Source organism: Paramisgurnus dabryanus, chromosome 22, assembly GCF_030506205.2.
Source record: "Paramisgurnus dabryanus chromosome 22, PD_genome_1.1, whole genome shotgun sequence".
Classification (NCBI taxonomy): Eukaryota; Metazoa; Chordata; class Actinopteri; order Cypriniformes; family Cobitidae; genus Paramisgurnus; species Paramisgurnus dabryanus.
In genome coordinates, this window is record NC_133358.1 from 27,569,531 (window position 1) to 27,589,669 (window position 20,139).

Below are 20,139 nucleotides of genomic sequence, written 5' to 3' on the forward strand. Positions count from 1 at the left end.
AAAATATATTTCAAAATGATACAAACATTTTCGAAAAATTTTAAATATATTTAAAATGTATTTGAGAAAATTTTTTTGGGTCATTTGAAAAATATTTGAAATTGTATGTGAAAATGTAGATTTTGCAATGTGGGTGATTATCACGAAATCCGTGTCCAGCATCAGAATTTTTAAAAAGCCCTTGAAGCCAATTATTTTATTTTTTTGCAAATATAAGATTAAGGTCTGAACTTACTATAACCAATTATTTTTAGAGGATTTAAAAAATATTTCCTATAAAATTATTTAATTTTTTTTAGATTATCATTACCAAAAATGATCATTACCGCAACACATTATTTTAAATATATATATATTTACAAACTCATGGTTTGGGAATGAGAACTAAAAAGTTGTCTAGGTACTATGACAAACAAAATTTCAACTTTTATCTGGAGAGAAAAATAAAAACTGCTTACCTGGCAGCCATCTTGTGTGTCATAGTCATTTATGTCCCCTCCAACAATTTTTTTGAAAATGTTAGTTCCTTGAGGGCTTAAACAATGATAGAAAATTGTTGCGGAGGATGAGAAAATTGGTCTTGGACACATTTATATTCCTTATTATTGTGTCTACATTTACCAATGATCACCAAATACCACATGTTTCTGTACTGTAAATGTTTATAGTATAACATGCACTAAAGCTTTTTATTTGTTTGATTTTTTTAGAAAGAACCCAAATCCAGTCATGGACACATTGCAGTAATGAAAATTTTCCCCTTAAATGTGAAAAAAACAACAAAATTGGTTTGTATGATGTCATTTGAAATCATGTGCAAATAATAAGTGAAGAGATGTTTGTAACTGAATGTTTTTTATTTTGATACTCTTACATTGCATTTACTTTTTTTTATCAAAGTGTTTCATGACACCTCAAAAGTCTAATTTCATGAGAATCACCCAGATATGGTCTGTCTGTATCAGGGGGGCAGGGTTTCATATTTTATTGAAGCTTCCCTGGACGCCGCCATTGCTTAGCGAACACCCATCTGCTGTTAGCATCCCATTGACTCCCATTCATTTTGGCGTCACTTTGACAGCGAATAACTTTACATCTGAGGCGTTTAAAGACTCCATTTGTCCATTAATTATTTCTAAAGAAACACGAAAATGTATAAAAGGCTCCATTACCATGTATCTTACGTTATGTCCCAGTAGAAGCAGTTTTTGTAAAAATAGGCTAACGATTGCGTCATAACCTGCGACTTTCTGTCGCACAGTAGAGAAATTACCGTATGGACTTGGAGAGAAGCTCACAGGCAATCTTTTACTGACTATGAGGCAATCGGGTGGACGTGAAGGCATAAAGTCAAGGGAGATTACTAATCAGAATACTAACCAAAATGTGCTCCTGTTCACGCTCGCCGTCTCTGCAAGATTCAGTAGGTGATTCAGATTTCCCGTGGCACGGCTATTAGAAGACTTACAATTGCCAGACAGGTTGCTCACGTGACATCCACGTCATTGAGCTCAGTTTGAGTCTGCGCAGTACGCTCGACACCCAGGAAGTGCGTGCTTCTAATTGACTTCACTTGTCTCCGTTGAATCCAATGGGGTCGCTGTGTCCATTTCTTTTACTGTCTATGGTCTGTATAATTATAATCAAATATTTTACTGACAGTCTCTGTGATCTTTAAAGGACTTTGATTGCATTAAAGTCTGCCTACACTAAACTGCTTGGTGGTTTCAATCATGGTTGGGTCGAATATGGACATCATTATAATTTGTCCATACTGTACCCAACAATGGGTTGAAACAAATTTAAATCCTTTATCTGGTTTTGGGTTAAAACACGTCATAAACTCTTACACTGGCCTAAACAGTAAGTAACTTTTCACACCTGTTATGGATTCGAGAAGATGCCACGTTGCGCAATGTTCGCTCAGCTACGTTGTAGAGCTCCATAAACAAACAACTAACAATTTACAAATTCAAACTTTAGAAATGTAATGCATTTAAAGTCAAATCTGATTTTGATATAGATTTATTTTTAACAAAAGTGCACTTAAAAACAGGAATGTCCATCTGTGATTCATTAGTGGGAGACATTTTAAGATGTCATTCAGATTGTGTTGAATAACTGTTATGAATCTCATAAATGTCCAATACATTTCACCGACTGTTGGGGCGTGTGCTTGATTTTGATACTAATTTTAGCACACGACAGAATAAAATCACAGAAAGTTATATTTAGTCATCCAGTCTTATTTCTTGCTTTTTAAAATATTTACACAATAAAACTCCAATAAACTCACTAAAATGACAAACACTGGTGTAATATGGTCATGTAATATAATGTTATTTAGTCTATTGCTACACACAGCACAAGTCATATATTCAACAAAACTGGATCTATTCAGACTTAAAGACTAATGTTTTTATCTGTCATCATAATAAACAGCACATATTTAACTCTGCAGTCTTATAGAGGCCTATAATTAGGTTTCACAAAGAATGGACAACCATAAACATGGTTTTAATAAGTGGTTAAATGGCATATGTCCTCTGCTAGGTTTCCTCTCTATTGTTTTCTTCCCGATGCTAGGAGAGACGGAGATCCATTAATATAACTCATTTTGCTGCAGTGGTCCTTTCTCTCTGCAACAATGTCCTAAAAAAGAAGAACACAGTAGATTTTGTAATGACTATAATGTCAAAAACTTTACATTAAACACATTTCACACATCTAATGTGTCGATGTTAAAACACAAGGGGCACTGTTAACCCAGATATTGTCTTTACTTAAACAATCAAGTAAACATCACTTAATATTTTCTGTTTTGAAGCCAAAGCTTAAAAATCTTAGTTGAATTAACTTTTAAGCTTACAAAATCCCTTAAACTAAAACATTCAAGTAAAATGAACTAAAAATTATTAGTTCATGTTGTAAGTAACACCCATAATCCTTTGCGCCCTATTTTCTGCTTTTTCACAGAATAAAAACTGATAAGAACTATCACTACTCAAATATTTGTTAATAAAATGTCATACAGGTTCAAGCTCTTATATTATTGATGTTGTTTTGTTGTAAATTATAATTTTGTGAAGTAACCATTCAGGTGATCAGTGTTTCCATACATGAACCCTGTTCAGAACATTTTATTTCTCTCTACAGTACTGACAATGTATGTCAAAAACATAGTTTTGTGTGTGTTATGTTTCTATGGAGAATCACGTTTATTTAATGATTGACTTAAAGTCATTAATTTTGCGTTATAATACCATTTATAACATCAAAAGTTATATAAAGTCATAAAAACTAAAGTTATATGCAATGGGTTTCCTCACAAATTTCTAGTAATGTCAACTAATCCGGATTAAGAGTGCAGGAATATTGGGAGAAATTAAAACATTAAGTCTATTCAACTAATTAATTGTTGTTAGAACAACTTGTATGTTTAAGTAAACTTCACTTAAAGTTTTTAAGTAATATTACTTACATTTTTTAAGGCAACAAGTTACCTTCATTTTTTTAAGTAAACTCAATTTATCCAGGTTTACAGTTGGTGGTTTTCGCGGACAGAGTTTAGATTAAGCCAGGACTAGGCCTTATTTATATTAGGACAATTAAGTTGTTTTTAAAAGCATATCTCACAAAAACACATTGCTACTGTGTACTTGTAATAAAACAGTGGCACTGATATATTTAAGCTGTTTTAAGTTGAGACAGCTCAAATACAGTATGCATTTTAGTCCCTGTCTGGAAAACTAAACCAATATAAAAATTCAATTGATGCTTGACCTTCGGTCAGTTCTGCTTTGTCTTTATTGGTGTTAATCACTCACTTTAAAGAACAATTATATTGTTGGTTCAACTTTAATAAGTAAGGTACCTGTTTTTTTTAGTTAATAAGTCAACTTAAAAATATTAGTTGACTGAAAAAAAGGTTTTGTAAAAATTGTTCTGACGACTAATATTTTAAGTTGAATTAACTTGAATTTGATACATTTTAATTAACCTTAAGGCAACCAAGTAACTAAGTTGAGCTTTGCATTTTATTTACGTTGTAAGAAATATTACTGAATTATTTTGTTTTAGTAATGTTAGCATTGAGTCTGGTTTTGTTTCCCATGGACACAAAATTCCCAACACAAATCTGATTTCCTGAAAATGGCATTCAGTGGTTGTATCAAATCCCAGAGCATATGATCCCTTATTTTATGACACTGGGAGAATCGCCTAAAAAAATGCATCTGGTTTTACTTTCTCAATTTTTTCGCAGATGAAATTAAATCAAATTATATTTTCAGAAGAGTATCTATCTATATTTCTTGGATCTAAAGTCATTGCACAGTGAAAATCTCATCATTACTAAGAACAAATAGCTCTAAATTGTTGTGGATTTTTTACCTACACATGAATAATTATAGTAAAATGATTTTAATATCTAGCAAGAGGCACTTTCGTCTGTACAATTCAGATAACCTTTAACTTTGCGCTCACATTTTTATACTAGACACATACACATCCTGTAAAGAAGATTAAGTCTAGACAGTAAGACAGTAATTTTTCATCGCTATATATCACATAGCCAACTAAACTTGAGACAGAAAAATTTAGCTTAGTTAACTTATGCATCTTATACCATAAAACTCTTAACAAACAGAAATAAATGCTGAAATCAAAAAACAGTAAAAATAATTAAAGATCAAATAAGTAAAGATAAAAAAATTGATGACAACATGTAAACACGTGACAGACCTGTGTGAGCTTTGGTTTTTGTATGCAGTACACATAAGGTTTCGGTTCAGTCTGCATCTCTCCTTTAAACATCCTATAGCAGATCCCACAGTCTATAAGAGGCTACAGATAGATGAAAAAATAAACATATTATTACTAAAACAGTGATTATACCGTACTTTATGGTATATAATAAGAGTTACAATACATTAACAGCTTTGCATAATGTATTTTTAGCTATTAAGTAATAATCTTTTGAACTTACTCTATCATTTCTGAAAGCACATTTAGTTGGATTGGCATTTGAGGTTCCTTTAGGACATCGTGTGGCTTTAGCGTAGAAGTGATGGTAGACATAATTCACACCAAACCCACCCTAAAATAAAATATTCATTTGCAGTTCATAGTAAATCAGCACATTTAACTTCAGCTGTATTTGTTTTGATTACGGTCGGCCAAACATCTTTCTCAAAATATATGAATCATACCTTTATGTTGTTAAAATGTTTTTGATCTTAACGTTTCCAAAAAGTAAAAAAAAGTTTTTTAGACTATTAAAAGATAAGAAAGAAACAGTTTTTCGGGAACAACAAATGGTTCTCTGTGGCATCTTTGTGAATAACCTTTTGTAGCACCTTTATTTTAAAGAGGTCATAAAAAAGCAAATATTGTTTCCAAGCAGTCATATTTTAATTCTTTTAAGAATACAAGATGCTTACTAAGCAACACGAAACAAAAACTACTTACATCAATGTCAGACTTCTCCAGACTTTTAAAGAAGAGAAAATGGCTCTGGGCTCCAGCATGTGAGTTTAATTGTTGGACAGCGAGTTCGACTCCTTTCTTGTAGTCATCTGAAAGTTTGCCAAAGTCATCCTGAGCCCCAGATGTGGCCAGCAAGACTCCGGCACTGACCAACACGATAAACAAAAACACAGCCATGTTTCCACAATTCAGACCCTAAATCCCTCAAAGTACTTCAGGACTATAACAAAGAACTGAAGGAATGCCAGCCGAGTAATACTTGTCTGTGTGTGTAGAGGATCTCAGAGGGTTGGATTTAGATTGCACAACCTCTGGAAATTGTGTTATTGCTTTCACTTTCATGCACAGAGATAACAAAAACCATTGCATTTGGAATGAACTGACTGCCATCCAGTGGAGAATACTGACTACATGTATGAAGAGTTTGCCAATACTTTTAAATCTACATGGACTGCATGTATGAAACTGAACATTGCATTCATCTCAACCCCGACCCCAGTCAGATCTTTGCATGCTAGCTGGAAATGGCTCCATTCTTCAAAATAAAGAAACTTTACATTTACAAAACCTGCTGCACAAAAGCATCTTTATAGTGGATAAATCAAAGTCACTGTTAACATAAAGGTCCACTGTGTGATTTTTTGCGACATCTAGCAGTAAGATTGTGAATTGCAACCATGGCACAGTTCACAGCTCACCCTTTCCTTTCGCAATGCATAGAGAAGCTACGGTAGCAACCACAGGACAAACATGTGATTGTCTGAGACAACATAGGGACAAAATATACTTTGTAGAGCAGTTTGTCCATTAAAAGGACACTCCACTTTTTTTGAAAATATGCTCATTTTCCTGCTCCCCTAGAGTTAAACATTTGATTTTTACAGTTTTGGAATCTATTCAGCCGATCTCCGGGTCTGGCAGTACCACTTTTAGCATAGCTTAGCATAATCCATTGAAACTGATTAGACCATTAGCATTGTGCTAAAAAATAACCAAAGAGTTTCGATATTTTTCCTATTTAAAACTTGACTCTTCTGTAGTTGCATTCATGTACTAAGACTGACTGAAAATTAAAAGTTGAGATTTTCTAGGCCGATATGGCTAGGAACTATACTCTCATTCTGGTGTAATAGTGAAGGATTTTGCTGTCTTACCATGGCTGCAGCAGGCGCAATGATATTACACAGCACCTGAAAGTAGTCCCCTTGGTAACTTTCAGTAGCAGGGGACTATTTTTAGGCACTGTGTAACTTTTAATTTTCCGTTGGTCTTAGTATACAATGTAAGAGTCAAGTTTTAAATAGGAAAAATATCGAAACTCTTTGGTTATTTTTAAGTGCGATGCTAATGGTCTAATCAGATTCAATGGATTATGCTAAGCTATGCTAAAAGTGGTACCACCACGCCTGGATATTGGCTGAATGGATTCCAAAATGGTAAAAATTAAATGTTTAACTTTAGGAGAGCTGAAAAATGAGCATATTTTCAATAAAAGTGAAGTGTCCCTTTAAGGGCTACTGCAGAAACATGGTGGCGCAAAATGGCAACTTTCATGTAACCCGTAGTGTATGTAGATAAAAATGCCTAATTTTAAGGTAGTAAAAACAATACAGTTCATTTTTTAAGATCTTTATACACCACTGATAATATAGTTACGTATATCATACTGCATTTCTGTCATGAGATCCTTCTAAAAGTTACACAATGCACCTTTATTGCACAATGAACATGAACAAGTGCATTGGCATTAACTAACATTAAAGCAACACTAAAGAGTTATTGCTCTTTGCTCCCCCTACAGGTTAGACGCGTAATTGTTCTTTAGCACTGTCGTAAATACTGCAGCATAGCTGGCTCTGATTGGATTGTAGGTCTGCCGTAAAGCAAGTATTTGTAGTTTTCACTCGAACTACAGGACCACTACCCGACGGTTGGAAACTTCTTTAGTGCGGTTTTGGCCGATAGAGGGCTACAAAGCGGATGTGAAAGTGCCATTCACCCTGTTTTGAGTGGATGAACCACTGAAACTTTTTTGGAAACGTTTAAGGTAAAAAAGCTCTTTGGTGTTGCTTTAATAAAGATAAAGGAAAACTATATTGTTCATTGTTAGTTTATGTTACCGTAGCATTTACTAATGTTACAGTAACAAATACAACCTTATTAACGTGTTACCAAAGGTTCTTTGGGGAACCAAAATTGGTTCTTCTATGACATCACAATAAAGAACATTTTTATAAGCCTTTTCAAAAACACCAGCAGCTGGTGGGTTTTGTCCACGCTGAGTGCTGGCCCTCTGCGGTTTTTTATTTTTCAGAGTTGAAAAATGTTCAGCTTCGGGTGAAACGCTCAGCTCGTCAATGTCACTTTTCACTTGACTGTCCAATCACAGTGGACGAGGGGCTGGACAAATATTACAATAAAGAGCCAGTGCATCGTTTAAGCATGGGGGTATTACAGAAACGTGGTTATGTGACATACCCAGATATGTTTGAAATTGAAAATGTCTTTATGTATTCCCCGTGTGCACACATTAACTTTAGGTTACCAGTAGGAGGTTGATTGAACCAACTCCCTCAGAACCGACATGATCAGGGTAAGCAGGTTTTAGATTAATTAACCGAAAGTTCAGGGTTTCGCTGATGTTAACCACGCTTTCTGGAATACACCCCAGAAGTATCATAGCAACCAAAGCGCTCAGCTGAAAAACACTGACAAGTGCCCAAAGTCTGCGCACGCCTGGCATATTCAGCGGTGTTTAAACGCTTTGGTGTACACATTTTATTTTTGTTCATTCTTCTAAAGAATAACAACAAAACTGACATCTTCATATTCATCTGTTAAACTTTAAAACAATATGTATCTCTAAAATGCTTCAAAGAAATAAATCAAATACTTTTGTGATAGCTCAAAGTTTTATTTATTAAAAATAATATTCAGAAGAAAAAAAACAAATGTCACAGAATTAAGTTCAAGCTAAAATGAAAATTCTGTTCATGGCACTCATTAAATTCCATAGGAGGAGAAAGAAATACTATAGAAGTCAATATTTCTGTTAACTGTGTGACTGCCATCCTTTATTAAAATATCTTCTTTTGTGATTAACAGAAGAAAGAAACTCATACATGAGGTTTGAAACAACATGAGGATGAGTAAATGTTAAAAGGATTATCATTTTTGGGTAAACTCTCCCTTTAATATTGCATGACAAAATAAAAGGCATTACTAGGCCATTATTGCTTATTTTCAAGAAAAGTAAGTTTGTTAAAAAGACTCTCAACTTTTTAAAGAAAAATGCTAATTTTCCAGCTCCCCTAGAGTTAAACATTGAATTTTTACCGTTTTGGAATCCATTCAGCCAATCTCCGGGTCTAGCTGTACCACTTTTAGCATAGCTTAGCATAATCCATTGAATCTGATTAGACCATTAGCATTGCGCTAAAAAATGGCTGTAGGAGGCGCAATGATATTACGCAGCGCCTGAAAATAATCCCCTGCCATTGAAAGTTAATAAGGGGACTATTTTCGGGGACTGAGTAATATCATTGCACCTCCTGCAGCAATGTTACGGCAGCAATTGTCCTTGATTATTACGCCAGAATGAGAGTATAGTTCCTAGCCATATCTGCATAGAAAATCACAACTTTGAATTTTCTGTGGTCTTACGATGTAACTACAGAAGAGTCAAGTTTTAAATAGGAAAAATATTGAAAGTCTTTGGTTATTTTTTAGTGCGATGCTAATGGTCTAATCAGATTCAATGGATTATGCTAAGCTATGCTAAAAGTGCTAGCGCCAGACCCGGATATCGACTGAAGGGATTTCAAAACTGTAAACATCAAATGTTTAACTTTTGAGGAGCTGAAAAATTAGCATATTTTCAAAAAAAGTGGAGTGTCTCTTTAAGTTAGTATTTTGCAAAGTGTAATCACCCAATGAAAACAAACATATGTACATATCCACAGCTACATTATTCACTGTATACGGTCATTTCCCATTTTGGTTACATTCTCAAAAATTACATAAGCACAGGATAGACTATCACAGGAATAAAGCTGAATGCCAGAATATCAGATGTCAACACCAGGTTTAGTCTGAAGGTCTACCAGACGCCAGCAAAGTTGGAGATCCACTGCCATAACCCATTTTATTACAGTGCTCCACTCGTTCTGTCGTTATGACCTTGAGTTTAAGAATCCAAAACAACAGAATTTTTATAGTAGCATCTTACAGTAGATGAAACACATGAGGTCTGCTTACATGAAACATAGATTTGTTGCTAGTGAGCAGGTTAGATTTCCACATTAATATTGTCCAAGTCTGCATGCAATAGGACAAGTATGAAAGGTACTTACATCAGTGAGCTTGTGTTTATGAACACAACTGACAAATGGTATGGGTTTAGGCTCGATCTCTCCAGCGTAGGTTTTGTAACAGACGGCACAGTCAATAAGAGGCTTGAAACAGACAAAAGTGTATTTATATGAAAATGCATCTGAACATTTATCTGTGGCACAGTCAAAACTTACTTACACGATCATTCCTGAATGCACACATGGTCGTGTCCGCATTCTCTGTTCCTTTTGTGCATTTGGTGGCTTTTAGGTAAAAGTTATGGTAGACGTACGTGACATCAAACCCTGCCTACAGAGAAATAACAAACATGCATACATGCACAAAAAATCCTAAATATGTATTACTTGTACTACAAATGCCAGCTAATAACTTTAAACTTGATCTTTCACTAAAACATAAAATAATGATCTATATCTTACAGTATGACTTAATGGTATGATCATAAGCAAACTCTTTGTTACAATATAATGGCAAGCCAGCTAAGAAAAAAAGAGAAACATTTACCTCGATTTGTGATTGCTGGATCGATTTTAAGAAGAGAAAATGATGCTGAACACTTTCGTGGTCATGAATGTTTTGTAATGCCAGCTCGACTCCTTTCTTATAAGTTTCTGGAAGTTCGCTAAAGGAAGCTTGAGTTGAAGTCAGTAGGACTCCAGCAGATAGAAACAGAGCAAACATCAGCTTGGCCATCTTTAACCAGTCTGAACACGAACTCTTACTGCATTCACACAAAACAGCTTCATTCCTGGAGGTTTGCCATCTGTTTGTGCAGCTCAGTGGTTCTCAAACTGGGGGCTGTGGCCCCATGGGGGCTCCGATGTTGTGCAGGAGGGCACCAGTTTTTACATTTTATAATATACATACATTTATTATGAATTCTGTGTGATTAAACTTCTGAAAATAAGGCTACTAACCAACAGCACTACATTGTATAGCTTAATATGTTTTTTATGCAAATTTTCAGTTTTATGTTTTACTTCACACTGTAAAAATGCAGCACAAAGTTATAAAAACTTGGTTTTACAAGTCCATTCAACCTACACAAAATTTTCCTTTGGTCTTGTACACGTAACTACAGAAGAGTCAAGTTTTAAATAGGAAAAATGTCAAAACTCTTTGGTTATTTTTTAGCACGATGCTAATGGTCTAATCAGATTCAATGGATTATGCTAAGCTATGCTAAAAGTGCTAGCGCCAGACCCGGAGATCAGCTGAATGGATTCCAAAACGGTAAAAATCAAACGTTTAACTCTGGGGGAGCTGGAAAATTAGCACATTTTTTAAAAAATTGGATTGTCCTTTTAACTAAGTTTTGTTTAATAAAATGTGAGTTTTAGAATAATTTATATTATAATTTTTTTGTAGAGGGGCGTGAAGGGATGCACCAGACACAAATATGCACGGCGAAAAAGTTTGAGAACAACTGCTGTACATGAATAACTACAATATCAAATATCAAATTTTTTAACTACCAGAGGTTGACCAAAGTTGTTATTTATGTTATGAAAATTTCGTTAAAAAAACTTTTATATATTTTTTTAAAGTCACAACCTAAAAGAAAAAAATATGACTTATTTGGCCAATGATAATGGCTCTAAGAGGTGGGGTTTAGGCATGAATTTAAAAGCAGCTAATACAACTTAAGATACAAATGTCACATGACATGCACTTACTGTACAGTACTTACCCTTGTGCTCTATAATGACATTATTTGACTTTAAAATGAACACAATCTTACAATCATTATATTGTAAATCAGTGATTCTCAACCTTTTTCCCTTTAAGGCCACCTTGTTGCCCACAACAATATTTGAAGGCCCCCACTTACTCAATTTTTAACTTAAAAGTTAAATACAGCTTGGAATGACTAGACAGATGTGTGCTACTAAAATGGCCAAAAAATAAGAAACATCTTAATTTTTGCTTGTTTTGTCCTATTTTTAATCATTTTAAGTCATCTTGAGGCCCCCTTGGAAATCTGCCAAGGCCCCGGCCCCCTGGTTGGGAAACACCGCTGTGAATCATCCAGCTATTCTTTAAGAACAAGTACAGCAGATAACGGACATATCCACAAAAATGCTGTTGTACAATTGTGTTTAATTAAATTCCTAAACATGTCTAAACATGATGTAGAAACAGTACATGACGTACATAAAATAAGAAAATAAAGAAGCCCTACCTTGGAAGAGAGAGATTAAGATTGCCATGTTCAAAACAAACTTAAAAATAACAACAATGCTGTAGAAGAACCATTTTTGTTTCCTCAAAGAACTATTCATTGACTGGTTTTGTGTGTCCAGGTTCATATATTTGATATAGCATGGTTCCAGACATCTTTCAAATCTACAGCAGGTACAAGCAGGTAGGAGAGATTTTCAGATTGACTCTTGGTTACAAAGAGAACAAAAACACAAAGGGGAAAAACAGGGAGTTACCGTGATTTCTGAATCACTTTCGAGAAAGCGGTGCTTGAGGGTTTCGTAAGCAATGACCTCTCTCAAAGAGTATCTGACAGTTTGCTCAAAGTGTTTTGCTCAAAGCTTTAGTGGATCTCAGCAAGACTCCAACACGGCACAGCATGACAAACCGGATCAGAGCCATCTTAACCAGTCCAAACACGATTGCCCAAAAACAGCTTTGATGTTCTTTTAAACCGTCACTGTTTGGGCAGTGGTGCACACAGTAAAGATTTCTCCCATGACCTTTATTATATATAACAGTAAGGTGTGATAATGACAGACAAACTTTACAATAAGGTTGTTTTTGTTAACATTAACAAAAAATTGAATCATTAATTCAATTTTATTTATATAACACTTTTCACATTTTTTTTCAATTGTTTTAAAGCAGCTTTACATGAATAAAAGCAGGATAAACACTGGAAAAAATGTGTGGAAAACATAAACAGCAGAATACAGCGGCTATGGTTAAACCGTACTAGCGAGCGTAGTAGTAATGTAAGTTTAGAAGAGAGTTCTAAATTAAGCCAATGTCAGCTGACTCCCTAGGGGTTGAAAAAAACTCCTAGGAGAAAAAAAACCTCCCGCCTTTTTTAGGAGGAAAAAGTCCTAAGAAGAAAAAACCCATTGAGAGAGAGCCATACAATTTTTTATGAAAATTCAAACATTTAAAATAATATATGATTTAAAAGTGATTTAATAAATGATTAAAAAGTGATTAAAAAAATCGGTGGAAAACATAAGCAGAATACAGCGGCTAAGATTAAACCGTACAAGCGAGTGTAGCAATAACGTAATGTATAGAAGAGGGTGCCAAGTTAAGCAATGTCAGCTGCCTCCCTAGGGGTTGAAAAAAAACTCCTAGGGGAAAAAACCCGGCTTTTTAATCAGGAGGAAAAAGTCCTAGGCAGAAAAAACCCATTGAGGGAGAGCCATACAATTTTATGGAAATTAAAATATTTTAAATAATATATGATATAAAAGTGATTTAATAAATGATTAAAAAGTGATTAAAAACAAATGTGTGGAAAACATAAGCAGCACAAAACAGCGGCTAAGATTAAACCGTACTAACGAGCGTAGCAATAATTTAACATATAGAAGAGGGTGCCAAGTTGAGCAATGTCAGCTGACCCCCTAGGGGTTGAAAAAAACTCCTTAACGTAAAAAGCCCCGGCTTTTTAGTCAGGAGGAAAATGTCCTAGGAAGAAAAAACCCATTGAGAGAGAGCCATAAAATTTTATGGAAATTAAAACATTTAAAATAATATATGATTTAAAAGTGATTTAATAAATGATTAAAAAGTGAAAAAAATTGGTGGAAAACATAAGCAGCAGAATACAGCGGCTAAGATTAAACCGTACTAACGAGTGTAGTAATAATTTAACATATAGAAGAGGGTGCCAACTTAAGCAATGTAAGCTGGGTTGAAAAAAACTCCTAGGAGAAAAAAACCCGGCTTTTTAATCAGGAGGAAAACGTCCTAGGCAGAAAAAAAACATTGAGGGAGAGCCACAATTTTATGGAAATTAAAACATTTTAAATAATATATGACATAAAAGTGATTTAATAAATGATTAAAAAGTGATTAAAAACAAATGTGTGGAAAACATAAGCAGCAGAATACAGTGGCTAAGATTAAACCGTACTAACAAGCGTAGTAATAATTTAACATATAGAAGAGGGTGCCAACTTAAGCAATGTAAGCTGGGTTGAAAAAAACTCCTGAGAGAAAAAAAACCCGGCTTTTTAGTCAGGAGGAAAATGTCCTAGGAAGAAAAAACCCATTGAGAGAGAGAGCCATAAAATTTTATGGAAATTAAAACATTTAAAATAATATATGATTTAAAAGTGATTTAATAAATGATTAAAAAGTGATAAAATCGGTGGAAAACATAAGCAGAAAACACAGGCTAAGATTAAACTGTACTAGCGAGCGTGGCAATAATATAGAAGAGGGTGCTAAGCTAAGCCAATGTCAGCTGACTCCCTAGGGGTTGAATAAAACTCAGAGAAAAAAGGAATTTAATAGGTACCATCAAATGATGAAATTTAATAGGTACCATCAACTTTGTGCTAATTATCCTCCTTTTGTCTTCCTAGGAGGAAAAGTCCTAGGAAGACAAAACCCATTGAAAGAGAGCCATACAATTTTATGAAAATTAAAACATTTAAAATAATATGATTTAAAAGTGATTTAATAAATTATTAAAAAGTGATAAAATTGGTGGAAAACATAAGCAGAATACAGCGGCTAAGATTAAACCGCACTAGCGAGTGTAGCAATAATGTAACGTATAGAAGAGGGTACTAAGTTAAGCCAATGTCAACTGACTCCCTAGGGGTTGAAAAAAGTCGTTGGAGAAAAAAAACTCCCCATCTTTTTTAGGAGGAAAACGTCCTAGGAAGAAAAAAAACTATTGAGAGAGAGCCATACAATTTTATGGAAATTAAAACATTTAAAATAATTAGGGCTGGGCATATATTAATCTAGATTAATCTCATACAACATAAAATACATTTTTTGCATAATATATGAGTTTGTGATGTGTGTAAATTTAAACACACACACACACACACACACACGCACGCACACACACACACACACACACAAACTTAAGAAATGTTTTATTTATATATATTTTTATTTATTTATATATAATATAGAATTTATAATAATATAAATAAATATATGCACAATGTGAATGTTTCTTAAATACATACATGAATTCGTGTGTATTTATATGTACATAATAATTACACACAGCACAAACTCATATGTTATGCAAAAAAATCACTTTTATTTATGCCCAGCTCTAAAAATAATATATGATTTAAAACTGATTCAATAAATTATTAAAAAGTGATAAAAAAACGGTGTAAAACATGTGTCAGCTGACTCCCCAGTGGTTGAAAAAAACAACTACTAGGAGAAAAAAACTCCGGTCTTTAAAGGGAGGCCGGTGGTCAGACATCGGCTGGGCATTACGCTGTATTTGCATTAACTATTTAGAAAGATTAATAAATGATAAATACCTATAGGCTATGTGACCCTGGTCCACAAAACCAGTCACCAGGGTCAATTTTATGAAATTGAGATTTATACATCATTTGAAAGCTGAATAAATGTAACTATTTGAAAATCTTAAATCCGAGGGTGCAAAAAATCTAAATATTGAGAAAATCGTGTTAACATTTGTCTAGATGAAGTCCTTAGCAACACATATTAGTAATGATCACTACATTTTTTGATACATTTATGATAGGAAATTTACCAAATCTCTTCATTGAAGATGACCTTTACTTAATATCCTAATGATGTTTGGCATTTTAGAAATATGTATAATTTTGACCCATAAAATGTATTGTTTGCTATTGCTACAAATATATCCATGTGACTTATTTTGTTGTCCAGAGTCATATATTGCAAATGCATTTACTAATGTTATACCATGGGTCTGTTGAATGCTGTATTCTGATTGGTTGAGAAATGTTCCACAGGTACGCATTATTTCCGATAACTGCACACATAACTTTTTGAATGTCTTAAAAATAGGCACCAGAGCAACCGTGGTATAAGTGGAATAATTGACTCCGGTCCTTTGAATTATTTGAAAATAATGCATAACCACCTCAGATGTGCATTTTTTTTATCGTAAAGTGTTGCTGATAACAGAATACGCATAAGCAGCTTAAATAGAAAAATCAACTTTATTCACAATATGTGTAATTGGTTGTAAATATTGCTTTATGTACACAAGAAATTAAAAAAATTTGATATGAAACTAAAACATAAAATGCATGAAAATGACGTTACACAGATGAAACACAACTCTCGCTTCCCTTTGCCAAATACCAGTCGAACACATACAGTGATTGATATCATCCGACGAACAAATAGCATAATGTTCAATAACGAACCTTCATAAATACTCGTAGACCACCATTCATAAATACCATCCACATAATAGTGCCGTTTAACATCCGTCAAAAAATAACACTACAAGCATTCACACAAAAGTGCTGTTATACCATCATTTCTCCATCTGCAAAGCATCGTCCTGATATGACAACCAAACTTTGAATTTGTTTAATGTGAAAAATAAACTGTGATAATGTGCTGTGATTGAACCACTTAACTCTTTACGTACTAAACAACACCCCACAGATACCAAAAATATATATTAAAAATAGATTAATCATTTGTACTGTATGTTGATATAATGACATGATACATCTAGACCTACAAGTGTTGAGATCAGCCTCAGATTCAGTCATTGGTTAGTGCATATGCCTATATAATATAAAGTATGCACCATTCTGTAACCTCCTATTATTAAATCATCCTAACGGTATAAATGCGTAACACACCTGAATTGAAAATCACTAACTGGAATGTAGACACGAATGCTGTGATGAACTAAAGCACAACAAAAACCCCCGAAAATAACAATTGCAACTGTTGTTTGTGCGCATTATATATAAAGTGTATGTTTAGTCGAAAGACAAACTGTGAGCGTTGAGACTATCTTCACGTTAAAAAGTGAAAAGTTGCTCTACTTAAACATAATAATGATGATAATTTTTTTAAGTGTTACTACCGAGCCCCTAAGGTGACATTGGAGTAAAAAAAATCTAAATTTTACTTGCGCATGCTCACGCGAAACTTCGGCGTGCTCACGCGAAACTTTTTCGCGTGCTCACGCGAAACTTCGGCGTGCTCACGCGAAACCTTCATGTGCAGAATTTTTCGCGTTTAGGTTCACGTACGCACACGATAGTTTTATGCAAACTAAACTTTGTTTAATTTTTACTCCATGTCCCCTTAGGGGCTCCGTATGTTACCAATTGAAGTAAGTTTTATAAAATGTTATTTTCTTACTTTAAGTGAAAAACTTTTTTTTTAATTGTTTAAATTGGTAACAAATGATTTAAACATTTTCAAGTTTTTCACTTTAAATCAAAAATCGAAATTTTAGGTTTTACCAATTGAAGTAAGTTTTATAACATTTAATTTTCTCACTTTAAGGGAAAAAAAACTTTAATTGCTTCAATTGGTAACATACATTATAAAAAAAAATCTCACTTTAAAATCAAATTTTATTTTTATGCGTTACCAATTAAAGTATTTTGATACAACTTTTACTTTTTACAGTGTATTTATTGCATTTTAACCCCGGTATCACAAGTTTACCGACTGTAGTGATCCAACTAGTAAAGCAAAGAAAGTATGCATGATGTGGACTGGTAACAAATTGAATACTATAAATCAATTTACACGCAGTGTTTGTTAAAGATTCGTGTTTAAGAGACCAGGCTTCTGTTTTAGTGTTTGTAATCCTAAATGAGTTTTTAAAAAGATTTTAAAAACGTATGCATCCAATAGGGACAGACACTGTCAAAGTAAAGCCAAAGAAAAGACTTAAATTTACTATTCAACATGTAAAGTTCTTAAAAATGAACCATAAAAATATCACAAAATATCACAATCTGTATTGCAAACATCTACCTCCAGGGACTTTAATGTGGCACGTACTTAAAAACAGTTTTTTTTTTTTGTTGATTTTAAGACTCGTGCCCACAAGTGAATACTGTCCTGTACATCCACTCATCTGTAAATCTCCCAAGATAGACAATCGAATACGTTCATCTAACATTTTCAGAAACATCCGGCATTAAAAAACATTATAATTAAATACATTAAAAGGAAATAAAGCCCCACGTTTGTATCCAGATGGGAATTTCACAAATACTGCTCTTTGTGTTATCTGAAGTACACTGCGAAGAACTTATAAAGAGGAAAACACTGATCAACTGATTCTTAAAATAAAATTAATGATGACACACATACAGTATATATGCTGATGGTCTTGGCGTGAATATTCATATTTGACCCATTAAAGCCTGCACGTTGTCCAGTTAACCCCATATAAACGACAGATTCCTCTTAGGTTACAAATATGCTTGGGTTTAAGGCTATGACGGTAATCTAGCAGCACAAATGATTTGAATACAAAAATATCGATAGCAGTCTTTGGAGATGTTGGGTTGAGAAACCGATATTCTCACCTTTACAATACAGTACATTGACCTCTGCATCAAGACACACCGGATTTCTGTCTATTTTGGTTTTCATGTTCTGAAAGGCAACTCTCTTATTGGCCGATAGTGTGACTGACATGAAGTTACAGAGGGCGACGCGTGAGACAATCCGATGTGGGCGTGGCTTAAACAGGCATTTGCATCTCGGTGTACTCATCTTGCCCCTCTTTCTCATCAAAGCTGGGCTCAGCTTCATCTGCATCCAACTAAGAGAGAGAAAAGAAATAAATGAGACAATTTTTTTTTAATTTTTTTTTAAATTTCCAGGGCCTTGATTTTTTCCCCAGATTCACAAACTTTCAAGGATTTCAAGGACCTGTGGGAACCCTGTATTATGGTGCTTTCTAAACTCTTTTTGGAGATTGAATTCCCCAAATCAATTCATGTCTTTGTGTGTCTGTGCATTTGTGTGAGAACACGCTGACATCCTTACACATTGCATTTCACGGCTGGAGAAGATCCGCGGCAGGACAAACATCTTAACAGGGACGGTCAGGATGAGGAGAAACGGGAAGGCCAACGACACTATCGTGGACATGACGGCCCAGAGGACAGCGAGACAAACCACCTGAACTGCTGTATACAGATGCATCCTCAGCGTCCTCACCTGAACAACATACAGATCAGGTTAAGATGTATAGTACATGTCCATTATTATACAAACATGTGATAGTAGAATGTCATATTTATGTACTAACAATAATTTACAAAGTATAATAACAATTACAAACAACCTTAGCTTGAAAACTAAATTGATTAGCTTAGTAAAATTATTTTGCTTCATTTTTTATTTCTTAGGGGCATTCATAGCAGTTGCACCTGTTGAGTTTTTGGTTGCACCACCTGAATTGAATTTATATTAAACACATTTTGTGGTCTTAAACTGCTAATTTGTACAGATTGGGCCAATTGGGCTTGCCTGCCATTTTTTTTTAAATACTGAAAATGCATTTAAACAACATTTTATAGACTTAAGTGACATGTCATAAACAGATCAAGTAATTTTTTATTAGTATATATATATATATATATATATATATATATATATATATATATATATATATATATATATATATATATATATATATATATATATATATATATATATATATATATATATATATACACACACACACACACACATATATTACATAATTCCCCCTGACACAAAAATATACGTCATGTCATTGACCCGTGTTTGTTATCGAGACTAACCTTGCGGACATAGGTGTGAATATATATATATATATATATATATATATATATATATATATATATATATATATATATATATATATATATATATATATATATATATATATATATATATATATATATATATATATATATATATATATATATACACACACACACACACACACACACACACATATATTACATAATTCCCCCTGACACAAAAATATACGTCATGTCATTGACCCGTGTTTGTTATCGAGACTAACCTTGCGGACATAGGTGTGATCGGGGTGATACTTCGGGGGCATCAGGAGGAGCAGAATGCGTTCTGTTAGCTGGATACCATTTAGTGACATCACACCCATGTATAGAAAGATGCCAAAGAGCACAGCGATAGGGATTTGACTTAGTAGATCTCCGATTACTATTGAGAGACCTAAATCCAGCAAAATTCAGTTAATTCAGTCTTTCCTTTCAATTGTCATCAACACATAAATGCATACAGACGTACTTAAAACTAACTTCACTTGAATTGGTA

At 33.8% G+C, this 20,139-nt stretch overlaps 3 protein-coding genes across 6 annotated transcripts in view; all 3 read right to left on the reverse strand.

Annotated features, from left to right (window-relative positions):
• Positions 1–2,009: 2,009 nt before the first annotated feature.
• LOC135740326 (uncharacterized) lies at positions 2,010–5,791 on the reverse strand. Its single transcript, XM_065258577.1, has 4 exons — positions 5,470–5,791; positions 4,988–5,098; positions 4,744–4,845; positions 2,010–2,652 (listed from the first exon to the last, which is right to left on the reverse strand). The coding sequence occupies exons 1-4, from the start codon at positions 5,662–5,664 to the stop codon at positions 2,563–2,565; spliced, it is 498 nt and encodes a 165-aa protein (XP_065114649.1). The 5' UTR covers positions 5,665–5,791; the 3' UTR covers positions 2,010–2,562.
• Positions 5,792–8,380: 2,589 nt separating this feature from the next.
• On the reverse strand, positions 8,381–10,560 carry LOC135740327 (uncharacterized). Its single transcript, XM_065258578.1, has 4 exons — positions 10,345–10,560; positions 10,018–10,128; positions 9,840–9,941; positions 8,381–9,666 (listed from the first exon to the last, which is right to left on the reverse strand). Exons 1-4 carry the CDS (start codon positions 10,531–10,533, stop codon positions 9,574–9,576), a joined length of 495 nt encoding a protein of 164 aa, XP_065114650.1. The 5' UTR covers positions 10,534–10,560; the 3' UTR covers positions 8,381–9,573.
• A 5,434-nt stretch (positions 10,561–15,994) lies between these two features.
• slc4a2b (solute carrier family 4 member 2b) overlaps positions 15,995–20,139 on the reverse strand; it is a 59,660-nt gene continuing 55,515 nt past the window's right edge. For all 4 annotated transcript variants that reach the window (XM_065258580.2, XM_073813144.1, XM_065258579.2 and 1 more), the window contains 3 exons: positions 19,868–20,037; positions 18,838–19,011; positions 15,995–18,610 (listed from right to left, as the gene is read on the reverse strand). In XM_065258580.2, coding sequence (XP_065114652.1) covers positions 18,530–18,610; positions 18,838–19,011; positions 19,868–20,037 — 425 coding nt within the window. In that variant the 3' untranslated portion in view covers positions 15,995–18,529. The remainder of the gene's footprint in view (positions 18,611–18,837; positions 19,012–19,867; positions 20,038–20,139) is intronic.